The sequence below is a fragment of the Macaca fascicularis genome, chromosome 4, assembly GCF_037993035.2.
Source record: "Macaca fascicularis isolate 582-1 chromosome 4, T2T-MFA8v1.1".
In the NCBI taxonomy this organism is placed as follows: Eukaryota; Metazoa; Chordata; class Mammalia; order Primates; family Cercopithecidae; genus Macaca; species Macaca fascicularis.
Genome location: NC_088378.1, coordinates 63478053 through 63491870, shown reverse-complemented (window position 1 = coordinate 63491870; position 13818 = coordinate 63478053). Strand labels below are relative to the sequence as shown.

Genomic DNA, 13818 nt, shown 5'->3' with positions numbered 1-13818 from the left:
CAAGTCAAATACAGCCTATGGACATTTCCTCTCTCCACCGTGAATAACTAGAACAGAAATGTAAGCCCTTCAAGGCAAAATCAAACGGTCATTCATTTCTTAAGAAGCAGAGGAACTTCATACTGAACCCTCATCAATTCTCCATATATTCCTGTCTCTTCTGCTCCTCACAGAGCATCATAGGCATAGTGGAGCGAAGCTGGAAGATCTTTGCTTCCTAGGGTAAGTGATTTGCCAAATGGAACATGGTGTCTTCCAAGCATGGACTGAGCAACAAATGAGGTGAGCTAAGAGTCAACTGCCTGCATGCTGAGCACACGAGGAAAGACAATGGTGGAGGTTTGGGACACACGATTCCTAAGAACACACATGCGCAACCGCGATCATGTACTGGGAACTTTACGCATATTATCTCATTCCATCCTCAAAACCTCAGCATACAGGAAACAGTAAGTCCTACTGCTCCATTTCAGGCCACCTCTTTTAGACTAATGGCCAATGGGCAGCAGGAGTGCTCACACCAGCCCCAGGGCTGCTCTCCAGGCGATGCAGGCTAGAGAGGCTGGCTCTCCAGGGCTGCTTTCCACACCTGCCCAGGTTAAAAATGAGGCTTGCGGCTGGGCGCGGAGGCTCACACATGTAATCCCAGCACTTTGGGAGGTCAAGGCGGGCAGATCGCCTGAGGTCGGGAGTTCGAGACCAGCCTGACCAACATGGAGAACCCTCATCTCTACTAAAAATAAAAAATTAGCCAGGCATGGTGGCGCATGACTGTAATCCCAGCTACTCGGGAGGTTGAGGCAGGAGAATCTCTTGAACCAGGAGGTGGAGGTTGAGGTGAGCTGAGACCGCACCATTGCACTCCAGCCTGGGCAACAAGAGCAAAACTCCATCTCAAAAAAAAAAAAAAAAAAGCCGGGGGAGCCGGGGGGGGAAGATGGCTTGCACTGCCCCAAGCCTCCTGCAGGAGGTGCATCGACAGCAAAACCCTGGAGTCTACATTTTCATTCAGCTCAGCAGGTTGAGTCCTGGTCACTAGGAAGTTTGAGACCCATTTTCCTAAACATTATTCATATCAATGAATGTCAAATACTGCAAGGATGCTTCTTTTGTAGAAAAGCAGAACCTTAACAGCAACCCACAAGCAACCCCCTAGTTTCCTGGGACCTGCCACTGTGACTAACACCTCTTTCAGTCAAAGACTGATTAGATACAGAGATATAGACAGAGACAGGGTTTCCCTCCCCCACTTGAAACTGATCAAGTGACAAAGGTTAACCAACATAAACTTCAGGACATGACTGAAAGCCCTGAACTCTTGTTCCCAGGGCACCCCCGCCCCCCAACATTTTAAGCGCTCGACAGGGGGCTATAAATATTCCATTTGGATGGTCAACATAAGCCCAAACAAGTGCTTAAGGCTTTCCTTTTCATCTACCTTCTGATATTCTTATAATTTCTATTTTTAAAAAAACAGGTCTTCTTTCCCAGAGAGCCAGCCATTTGGTTTTTATAGTAAAGAAAGGATTGGCTTCTCTGGAAAAGCAAACAGAACTTTCCTTCTTTTCAAGTACATGATTGCCTTCTAGCAATGCCAAGGGAACGTGAACTTTAGGGAAAGGCAGGCTCTCAAATGGCTGGCCACTGCTAAGTTATACTTCAAAGTTGTATTAAAAACTGTTTGTCAAAGTCATTTAAATTTTTGATTTCTGTAAATTTTAACTTTTTTAGTTAAAAAATGGGATTACTGTTTTCTAATTCATTGCAAAAGCAAATCAAGGTAATTTTTAATAAAACAGGAAGCTGCAAAGGAGAGGGAGGAGGAGGAGAAGCACATTTTCAGAATTCCTGCCAAGTAAAACACTGGGCTGAACATGCCACAGACAGGAACTCCCCCAAACTCACAGGGTCCACAGGAGCAGGGGGAGAAACATTATCCTCTGGATGAGAAAAGTGAGGCTCAGCATCTTCATTCAGGCTCCCCAAAAAGCAGAGTCTGAGCCAAGGATTTGGGTACAGAAGTTTATTTGGAAGGTAACCCTGAGATTCCCAAAGGAGGGGGTAGGAAGAGTGTGGCAGGAAGGGCAGGAAGCCCATGGGAGGTGTGAAAGCGAGGATGCTGTGGGCAGCTGGGGCTCATTCCAGAGCCCATCTGCAGAGCTGTGTGGACTGCACCTCAGGACCGTTTCCACCAGGGTAAAGAGGCTGGGGTAGTATCCATCAAAGCCCAGAACTCCCTGGGTGAGTCAAAAAACCCGTACAGGGCAGCCCAGGACCCGAACCCATGTCTGACTCAAAACCTGTATGCTTGTTACCATGCCACCTCTCAGAGTTTCCACAAACATAGGCTTCTCTTGCCATTCAGATGTTGCATATGAATGAGAGACCTGGTCTTTTTTCACTTTTACCTTTTAATTCACCCACCTACCCTTATTTTCTTGTCCCCTCAACCTTCAAAATGGAAGACTTCCTTCCGAGATGTTTGCCCACAGGCATTTAACTTCCTTCACAAGCAACGTAACTATCTCAAAAAGAAAAAGAAAAGTCTATGTTTGTGGTGTCTGGGGAAGGAGTCTGCTGGGGCTGTTTTTTCCAGCACAAGCAGCATCACTATGGAACAGCCACCTGGAGCTTAGGAGAGGGGAGGAATGGTAAAGCTCAGGGCAGAGGCAGGCGGGGCGCTGCCTGGGAGACTGTCACATGCAGAGAGCACAGTCTTGCCAGGACACCAGGAAAGGGTTAGTGGCTCCCACTAGGCTGGCAGTGGAAGAACCTGCAAGGTTCCATCAGGAGGCATGATGTGGACAAGCACCGTGCCTGCCTGGCTAACTAAGCTCTTTGTCCACACAGACATAGGGTATAAAGGATTAGACAGTCCGAATGGCTGCCTAAGATGAGTAATAGAATAGTGGTTTAACAGATCCAGGACTGCCTCTTTATTCTGTTTCCCTAGCAAAATAAATAAATAAATAAATAAAAGTGGCTTAACTCACCTGCTTGATCCTTACTATTTTTTTAAAAAATTAAAAAGTAAAGAAAAACAGCCAGGCGCGGTTGCTTACACCTGTAATCCCAGCACTTTGGGAGGCTGAGGGGGGTAGATCACTTCAGGTCAGGAGTTCAAGACCAGCCTGGCCAACATGGTGAAACCCCATCTCTACTAAAAATACGAAAATTATCCAGGCGTGGTGGCGTATTCCTGTAGTCCCAGCTACCTCGGAGGCTGAGGCAAGGGAATCGCTTGAAACCGGGAGGTGGAGGTTGCAGTGAGCCAAGATTGTGCCACTGCACTCCAGCCTGGGTGACAGAGAAGAAAGATTCTGTCTCCAAAAAAAAAAAAAAAAAAAAGGTAAATTTGCCCCTTTCTCTGCTTTCTATAGGAATTCATTCCCACAAGTACCAAAAGTATTATAGCCTCTGTGGTAATTTCTTATTATGATAAAATACATAGAGACATAACACAGGTAGTGAATGTATCCCTCAAGAGTAATGAATCCAACAAATGGACACATGCATGTATTATATGGAATACTCAGGCCCATAACAGCAGCCTAGGGTAGCTGAATGATGGCCCTAATATACCCAAGTAATTAATAAGTTCCATCATAATTTTTGTTTTATGACATTCACTTTTATATGCCAATAGTCCATTTAATGGCATTTTAAATTAGAGGAAGGCCCCAAGAGAGGAGGAGAAAGCACGAGATACCTTATTGAATCACAAATCTTACCATCTGATTTTTTAATTCCAAAAATGACCTAATAAACTTCCTTTATAATTAAATCAATCCTAACAACTTCTCTTTGGTGCTTTTCATTCATTTTTGGTAATCATGCAGAGATTTCAATTGGAAATCCATTATCATCGTAATTAAGTATAAAAATTGCTCTGTGCTCTCCCAGGAAAAAGACCCCACACTTAGTCTCCTGTGGAGCTTGACCCGGGCTCTCCAGAGGTACAAAGCAAAACTACTGGTTTTCAGTACCCTAATTTACTTGACTGCAGTGCATGAAATACACATGAATGATACACTCAAAACTTCAGACCTTCAAATGATTTCCTCATATGGAAGTCTTACCGTGAGAAAAATATGCTGGCACACAGTTTTTCATTTTTAGGCCTTCACAAAGTTTTAAAATTCATGACCTACATTAAAAGTTTGCTATTTACTGGCCAGGCACGGTGGCTCACGCCTGTAATCCCAGCACTCTGGGAGACCGAGGCGGGTGGATCACCTGAGGTCAGGAGTTTGAGACCAGTCTGGGCAACATGGTGAAGCCCCACCTCTACTAAAAATACAAAAATTAGCCAGGCATGGTGGTACACGCCTGTGATCTCAGCTACTCAGGAGGTTGAGGCACGAGAATCTCTTGAACCCAGGAGACAGAGGTTGCAGTGAGCCGAGATCAAGCCACTGCACTCCAGTCTGGGCGACAGAGTGACACTCTGTCTCAAAAAAATAAAAATAAAAATAAATTTTAAAAAAGAAAGTTTGCTGTTTATTAAGAAAGTAGTACTTCACAAAAGATATAACTGAACTGAAATGCACAGGCTGTTTAAGAGCCCAACAGATTACTGCAAAATGGCTATGCCTCAGATTCAACCAAATAAGAAAAATCTTTCCACTATGGCATTTATGCAGGATTTCATCTGCCTTCAGTCACAGAGCCACTACAAGACTAAACATTATGGGTGATTTTTAAAGAGTCCATGATGTTTTAAAAATGTTATTTTGTGCAAAAATAATTATTTTCTATTTTCTTGAAAGCACTATAATTACTAAAATGCATGAAATTTTGATAAAATCTACTCCAGTTGGCATCTGTGTTCTTCTAATAAATTAGAAAACATTCTTTGAACAGCTTAAATAATCTGAGTTTGCAAGCAAAATTACAGCCTAAAAATATTGGCTGTTGATACCAGCAGTTAAGAAGAAAGTCAGAACAAAGCCTTACCATTGGCTGTATTCTTTTTAAAGTTATCCAGGAATTCCTCCAGCAGTTGAGACTGGTTAGGAGGGGGTAGCAGACTCTTCTGGTCCCTGGAGAACAGGTCACTGTCTGACCAGGATGTACACAGGGTGGCTTTTGTGTCCGGAGGCCGGGCAATCAGAGTGAGTCCGACGCTCTTCTCAGAAAATAGAGCCTCCATCTGCTTGAGGTCAAGATCAGACACAGCTTCCCCATTTAAGGTCATGATCTCATTGCCCTTTCTCAGCCCTGAGAAAAAGGAAGGAGAAACAGAAAAAAAGAGAGAGGGATTACTGTGAGAAATATTTTAAGATGAAAGAAGGCTGCAAACTCAAACCATGTACTCCTAGGGGCTGTTTTGTTTGTCGCTTTCTTCAAAGAAAGTGCCAGCCGGGCACAGTGGCAGGTGCCTGTAGTCCCAGCTAGTCAGGAGGCAGAGGTGGGAAGATCACTTGAGCCCAGGAGTTTGAGGCCAGCCTGGGGTGATATAGCAAGACTCCGTCTTTTAAATAAGAAAAACAGAAAAGAATTAAAAGGCCAAAATGTATAGTATTTAGATGCCACTAAGAGCAAAACAAATGTTAGCTCTCTCACAGCTACTATTAGAAGAAACAGTTTGAAAGAGAAAACAACTTGAGAACCACTCATTCATTGCTTTTTCTAATATTTTTCTAGTGTTCTCATGTTAACTCTGTTCCATCAGTGTCTGCCTGTCTGTCTCACACTCTCTTCCTCCTTCCCTCTGTCTATATATATGTATACACTTTCTGTCTTTTAAACACACACACATGCTCTCTCTATATATAGGCATATGCATTTCTTTCTTTTCTCTCTCTCTCTCTTTCTCGTTTTTTTTTTTTTTTTGAGACGGAATCTCACTCTGTCGCCCAGGCTGGAGTGCAGTGGTGCAATCTCGGCTCACTGCAAGCTCGCCTCCCGGGTTCACGCCATTCTCCTGCCTCAGCCTCCCGAGTAGCTGAGACTACAGGCACCCACCACCACTCCTGGCTATGTTTTTGTATTTTTAGTAGAGACAGAGTTTCACCGTGTTAGCCAGGATGGTCTCGATCTCCTGACCTTGTGATCCGCCCACCTCGGCCTCCCAAAGTGCTGGGATTAGAGCTGTGAGCCACTGTGCCCGGCTTCTCTCTGTCCTTTTTTATGGAGGCAGGAGTCTCACTGTATCTCCCAGGCTGGTCTTGGACTCCTGGACTCAAACAATCCTCCCATGTTCCCACCTCAGCCTCCTGAGCAGCTGGGTTTATGGGAGTGAGAGGCTGTGTTTGGTCACATTTCCAATTAAACTCTTAGGTTTACTTTCTTTAAAATTCCAAGAGAAATCTTTTTCTGACAAAACTGTATGAGGAAACATTCACTAGCCAGGCTGTATTCCACAGTTGCAAATTAAGAGGCAACAGAGGCACGGTGTGCCACACGGACCTTCCCCATACGCCAGGCCATCGGGAAGAACGTCGCTTACAAATATCCGGCTGAGATGCTGATGCTCATCCACCTGCGCTGTAACTGCAAACCCTAGGAAATAAAATAAAAGGAAAAAGCACGTCTCAACCCACCACACTCAATTTCTCCAACCACATCGGCAGTATCTCCTTGAACATATTTTCTTGTAAGTACAGTATGTTGAGAAAGTCTAAATTACAACTATTTTGAAAGTACAAATATCTTGCAGGGGTAGAAAAAGAAAAACGTCAGACAAGAGGCTTAAGAAATATAAAAACATAACTTTTATTCAAAAGGTGAGACCATGCAGCCACGTGCATAACAGCATAATTCACAATAGCCAAGAGGTGGAAATACCCCAACTGTCTGTCAATGGACGAATGGATAAGCAAAATGTGATCTATGCATACAGTGGAATATCATTCAGTCTTACAAAGGAAAAAGATCTTGGCATATGCTACAATTTGGGTGAACTTTGAGGAGAATATGCTAAGTAAAATAAGCCAGTCACAAATAGACAACATAGTATAATACTATTTATATGAGTAGCTAGAGCAGTCAACTTCAGAGAGGTAGAAAGTATTAATAGAACGGTGGTTGCCAGGGGAATTCCGAGAGATACAAAGTATTAAACTGGTGGTTGCCAGGGGCTAGGGGGAGGACAGTATGAGCAGTTGGTGTTAAATGGGTACAGAGTTCAGTTTTACAAGCTGAAAAGATTTGTAGAGATAGATGATGGTAGCACAACATTGTGAATGTACTTAACATCACAAAACGGTACACCTAAAAGTGGTCAAGACGATAAACTTTATGTTATGTGTCTATTACCACAATTAAAAATTTAGAAACAAATTTAACAGCAAAAAAATACTCTTACTGAAATACATGAAATTCAGTTCAATACAACAAATAATTGCTGAGAAACAACTATGGGGTTGAGCATTTTAAGAAGGTGAAAAAAATGCTTGGATGAATACAGTGCTTGCCCTAAATATATAAGATTACATGCAAATCCTAGGGAGACCTTCCCTCTTCTGAATGCATGGCTCCTGACTTAGTGTCCCCCTCTGTGATGCCACAGTGAGGAGCACAGGTTTCCATGTCTTGGTCCCCTAATACGGAGAGTTCTTTGAGGACAGCAAGAATGTCCTGTTCCCCAGGTCTCCTCTGGGACCCCAGCAGAGCCTGGCAGATTACGGTCTCACCAGAGAGTATCTTTGCAAGTGTCTTCATTCACTCATTCCAGTACAAAGATGAACACAAATGGCAACCACAAAAAGCACAGTGAAGGCCAAGAGGAGGAGAAAAAAGGCCGAGAGGGCTTCAAAGGAAAAACCAACATAACATGGGGTCCAGGTGCAGTGGCCCACACCTGTAATCCCAGCACTTTGGGAGGCTGAGGTGGATGGATCACTTGAGTCCAGGAGTTCAAGAGCAGCCTGGCCAACATGGTGAAACCCCGTCTCTACTAAAAATACAAAAATTAGCCAGGTGTAGTGGCAGGTGAGGCACCTGTAATCCCAGCTACTTGGAAGGCTGAGGCAGGGAGAATTGCTTGAACCCAGGAGGCAGAGGTTGCAATGAGCCAAGATCGTGCCAATGCACTCCAGCCTGAGCGACAGAGCAAGACTCTGTCTCAAAAAAAATAAAAAATAAAAAAATAACATAGGGGTCAGAAAAGATTATACAAATTTTTAAAAAACGAAAGCATCCTAAAAACGACATTTTAACATATTATAAACTTTAATTTATTATTAGTTTGAATCATTTTAAGGAAAATAATCATGTATCAACATATTTTAACGAGGTAAGAAATAGTGTTTCTATGGAGGTATTTACCAATCATTAACCATTGTTTCTATGGATATATTTACCAAGTATTATCTAATCAAAGAGAAATGGAGGAAATGATGCTATTAAGTGACTTCAGAAGTACTGACCCTTAATTGTTTTTTGTTTTGTTTAGTTTTGAGATGGAATTTCACTCTTGTTGCCCAGGCTGGAGTGCAATGGTGCGATCTCGGCTTACGGCTCACCGCAACCTCTGCCTCCCGGGTTCAAGCGATTCTCCTGCCTCAGCCTCCCAAGTAGCTGGGATTACAGGCATGTGCCACCATGCCTGGCTAATTTTGTATTTTTAGCAGAGATGGGGTTTCTCTATGTTGGTCAGGCTGGTCTCGAACTCCCAAACTCAGGTGATCTGCCTGCCTTGGCCTCCCAAAGTGCTGGGATTACAGGCGTGAGCCACCATGCCTGGCTGACTCTTAACTGTTAAACTCAGGGAAGAAAGAAAGAAGTAAAGCTAAAGCAATCAGATACGGTTTCTTCAAGAAAGTTAGACCCTCAGTTGGTTCTTGAAGGACAGTAGGATTCATGTCATTAGAGAGGAGGGATGGAAGAAGGGGAGCATTCCAGGTAGGAAGAGAAAACCAAGAGCAAAGACACTAGAGATGAAAGCAACTCTCCTATGAATCATGAGTTGATCTGCTCAGAGCAGCATCAGTACACAGTACATGGTGTTATTAATCTATATTTTCAAATTCCCATCAATTTTATATTCATTCCATTTAATTACTTTGGCATTTCCCTCTAATACTGATACCTATCTGTGTCACCTGCTAATATCAATAAATAGAAATGTAGGAAGAGAAAGGACGTTCAGAAACTACTGTCATATATTCTGAAAACGTGAATGTAAGGGAAAAGCATTAAGTCCAAAGATACTGGGGCAAAGTAGGCAAAGATGAACCACATAACTCCCTGAAAGAGGCATTCCTTACACTTACCAAAGTCACACACACTCCCAGTCTTCGTGAGCTGCACATCATAAACATTTAGTGGAAAGACTTCTATTTCATCATAAACCTGCAAAAGGTGAAAACAACAAAATCAGAGGATTTCATGTTATGATACCTTGAAAAACTACTTTGACACTATTTTTCATAATAAAACAAGAAAGCTATTAAGTTACCATTTATATAGAGACTGTTTCCAAACTAGGTGCCGGATTTAAACAAAAGTTTTCCCAGAAATGACATTTTTCAGAATCAAAACGCCATGGATGTGGTTCAGTCTCCCTTTCTAAAGCTAGTGCACACTTACCTGTTCTTGCATATATTCATATGGTGCAGGGATGCAGTACTCAACGTTGTCATCTACTAATTTTCGAAGTTGTAGGCCATAATGGCTGGGTTCCAATTGCCTCATCTATAAAGAAGAGGACAGTCATTCATATTTTAAATGCTCTTTCTAAATCCATCATTGGTTAGCAGGCTCATTAAAAATCAAAGTAGAAATCGCTAAAAGAATACCACAAAAAATCTGCTGAATTTAAACCTATATAAGAGCTCTAATTTAAACATTTGGATGCAGGCCAGGCACAGTGGCTCACACCTGTAATCCCAGCACTTTGTGAGGCCACGGCGGGTGGATTACTTGAGGTCAGGAGTTGGAGACCAGCCTAGCCAATACAGCAAAATGTTGACTATAGTAAAAATACAAAAATTAGCCAGGTCTAGTGGCACACACCTGTAATACCAGCTACTTGGGAGACTGAGGCAGAAGAAATGATTGAACCCAGGAAGTGGAGGTTGTAGTGAGCTGAGACAGCACCACTGCACTCCAGCCTGGGTGACAGAGCAAGGCTCCATCTCAAATAAATAAATAAATAAATACATGCATACTAGTATGCAAAAAAGTAAAGGGGGACAACTATTTTATTTATTTTTTATTTTTTATTTTTTGAGACGGAGTCTCGCTCTGTTGCCCAGGCTGGAGTGCAGTGGCGTGATCTCCACTCACTACAAGCTCCGCCTCCCGGGTTCACGCCATTCTCTTGCCTCAGACTCCCGAGTGGCAGGGACTACAGGCGCCCGCCACCACGCCCGGTTGATTTTTTGTATTTTTAGTAGAGACGGGATTTCACTGTGTTAGCCAGGATGGTCGTGATCTCCTGACCTCGTGATCTGCCCATCTCGATCTCCCAAAGTGCTAGGATTACAGGCATGAGCCACCGTGCCCGGCAGACAATTATTTTTAAGAAGGTTTTCTCTGAACACTATTGCTTATGATTAAAGGCAAAAGATGCATTTTTAAGAGATTACAGTAGAACATATCTGATAGTAGAAGAAATCTTACCAGCTCAGCAAATGCCATCTCTTTAGTTAGGTTGAGCCTAACCTTGTTTCTCATTACTAAAATACAGAAATTTGTAAAATGTGAACAAATCTATAGACTTCAGAATTAAGAATGTCCTACTCCAAAAACTTTTCAAAAGGAAAATGTTTACACACACACACTCATATTTTCTCTGTCATGCATATTTTCAACAGTGAGAAATTTATCTCAGGCATATGCTCTAACTGGGTCAAACTGACTCACTACTTCTTTTTTTTTTTCTTTTTTTTAATTTGGGACGGAGTCTCGCTCTGTTGCCCAGGCTGGAGTGCAGTGGCGCGATCTCGGCTCACTGCGAGCTCCGCCTCCCGGGTTCATGCCATTCTCCGGCCTCAGCTTCCCGAGTAGCTGGGACTACAGGCGTCCCCACCACGTCCGGCTAATTTTTTGTATTTTTAGTAGAGACGGGGTTTCACCGTGTCAGCCAGGATGGTCTCGATCTCCTGACTTTGTGATCCGACGCATCGGCCTCTCAAAGTGCTGGGATTACAGGCGTGAGCCACTGCGCCTGGCCGACCCACTGCTTCTGATACCCTTTATTACTCAGAAAATTATGAGTTTAATAGAGGGTATCATTGGTATAGAACATTGTTGGTTTTCTGAATAAAAACGTTACATATGGGAGTAAAAGGGAATTAAGTTCATAAGGATATAAACTACATATAAATGTACAGAATCCTAATGTTTCAAGTCAAAGTGAAAAAGGGGGACTAAAATTAAACATCTTTCACATTTATTAAGTGCACATGATTAAGCATTACTTAAACTCTATATGCCTTTTTCACCATGTCAACATATTTGATTGTATTTTCTCTGGAAACTTAAAACGATTTAAGCTCTACTACACCACCTGGTGGTCGAAAAGCTTCTGATCTGATGTTGCTGAATATATTCTCTCAGAGGGCCCTCTTTAAGACTTACCATAAACTCCCTTGTCAGATCAGGAATGAAACCCAGTTTGAAAAATGAATAAAACATCATCGTATATTAATCTCCATAAAGCAACTGTGAATATATCAAGTTTCGTGTTTAATCTGGAGAAATCCGATAAAACTATTTAGGATTAAATTAAATTACCTCAAAGTTTATGCCGCCTTCTTATAACACACCATCTCTAAGTAACTTAAATAGCAATGGATTTCATAATTATTCTAGATACCAAAGTATACATAGAATTTCAGTAGATTAGCTCAGGTTCTTCATGAAGGTGGGGGATCATGATCTAATAACTCATTCTTCTAAAGAGATCAAGGAATAGAATGCAAATTAATCAATATGCTAATAAATACATTAACTAATAAATATGCTAATATGTTCCCTGGCATGGAAACTGGGCCCTTGAATACCACATGAATTTAGAAGGCATAAGATTGCAACATTAATGATTATTTCTATTCAGAAGTATATTTTTGCAGCAAAATCCATTACCTTGCATGCCAGAGTCAAAATATCTTCTACTCTGTGCTCTGGCTTGATCCCTACAGTAACTCCATGATTATCCTGAAAGTGGACATAAGTCTGGATTTCCCACGCATTGTCTCGGGGAACACTGTCTACTGTTGAACCATACATATGCAGAAGTTCGTCGACCTGTTTGTAGATGCCAAAAGAAAATGCAGACAAATTTGATTAACAAATGAAGGAAACCACCGGCCAAATGTCCCGTTCATTTATGAACTATTTACATCACTGGCTTCTCACAGCCTTCTAAGGCCAACAATGTTTCCTCACTCATTTTATGCAGATGAAACTGCAGCCACGGGAAGTGGAGTGAAAGTCAGTGACTGCCTGTCCTGTGTTCTTTCCACTGTGTCGATTGGCCGCTTATGCCGAGTTAGAACACCACAATCCAGCTGGAAACGGTGGCTGACGCCTATAATCCCAGCACTTTGGGAGGCCAAGGCGGGCAGATCACCTGAGGTCAGGGGTTCAAGACCAGCCTGGCCAACATGGTGAAACAGCGTCTCTACTAAAAATACAAAAATTAGCCAGGCGTGGTGATATGCGCCTGTAGTCCCCGCTACTTGGGAAGCTGAGGCAGGAGAATCGCTTGAACCTGGGAGGCAGAGGTTACAGTGAGCCGAGATCGCGCCACTGCACTCCAGCCTGGGCAACAGAGTAAGAATCTGTCTCAAAAAAATAAAAAAAGAACACCGCAATCCATGTAAGGACTGCTGAGTATCCACGCTTACTACTCTGGGATCATGGTTGAGAAGGGCCACTGTGAAGCCTGCATCTAAGCCATAATCCCTCTCCGACCTTCCACTAAATTCCAGACACACCTTGTCCATGGCCACTGACATCTGCCTGCTATCCTAACCCTGAATTGCACTTAATCCAAGCACGAACTTTCTCTTCTAAGTCTACCTGGTTTTTTTGTCTTTGTTTCTTCTTTTTAATTTTAGCCTAACTCATCACTGATAGAAATCTATTTGTTCCTTAAAATTACCTGTAGTCCTGATAAATCTTCTCTCTATCCTTCAGCTACCTCACACACAGACACTGTTGGAAAATCATCTCAAAGAATACCACCTTCAGGAAGCCCTTCCCAAGAAAGTTTAGTTTGCCAAACTACATCATCACAACAATTGCTGACTTCATGCTAATACGTCCTTTCGTAATTCATAACAAAAATAGCATACATTTCTTAAGCAATGTAGACATGTTTCTCTCTGGCTAGGTTCTTACATTCATGTAGTAGTAAAGAAAAGATTTGGGGCTTTGAAATCAAAAGTCTCAGACGCTACCAGCAAAGTATGGCCTAGGACAAGATTTACCTTGCTACGATTCAGCTATTTTGTAAAAGAGGACGTTATTAATATAATTAATATTGAAAAAATTACTTGTGACTTAAGTTTTGTGAGCGAAAGAGGTCACTTATGTGAAACACCTTACATACCAAAAAATGTCACCGATAGATTCAATACTATCACATTATTATATATCATTCATCATACTTTAAAGTTATCATTAATGGGTGATTTTACTTTGAATTCCATGCATTTTTAAATACAAAGTAAAAGATCCTCCTATGTAGGATTTAAAAATTAGAAGAGAAATCATAAAGAAATTTCAAAGAACAAAGCAAGAGAAAAATCCATCTCTCTGTGTCATCTTTCTGAAAACATGGTGCTCAACTTTGAAGTGACATTTCTGGATCTGTCATGGATTTGTCGCTTTCAGCACATTTTTCTGGAAGGGTGATCACAG

At 42.1% G+C, this 13818-nt stretch overlaps 1 protein-coding gene across 9 annotated transcripts in view; it reads right to left on the bottom strand.

Moving 5' to 3' along the window:
• The window catches only part of TIAM2 (TIAM Rac1 associated GEF 2), a 272290-nt gene that overhangs the window by 70531 nt on the left and 187941 nt on the right, over nucleotides 1–13818 (bottom strand). For 8 of the 9 annotated variants that reach the window (XR_012433556.1, XM_045390320.3, XM_074037307.1 and 5 more), the window contains 5 exons: nucleotides 12037–12198; nucleotides 9535–9639; nucleotides 9219–9297; nucleotides 6412–6504; nucleotides 4957–5220 (listed from right to left, as the gene is read on the bottom strand). Coding sequence is in view for 8 of the 9 variants with exons in the window: in XM_045390320.3 (XP_045246255.2) it covers nucleotides 4957–5220; nucleotides 6412–6504; nucleotides 9219–9297; nucleotides 9535–9639; nucleotides 12037–12198 (703 nt within the window). In the remaining variant the exon portion in view is untranslated. The remainder of the gene's footprint in view (nucleotides 1–4956; nucleotides 5221–6411; nucleotides 6505–9218; nucleotides 9298–9534; nucleotides 9640–12036; nucleotides 12199–13818) is intronic. The other variant, XM_045390326.3, reaches the window with a different exon arrangement.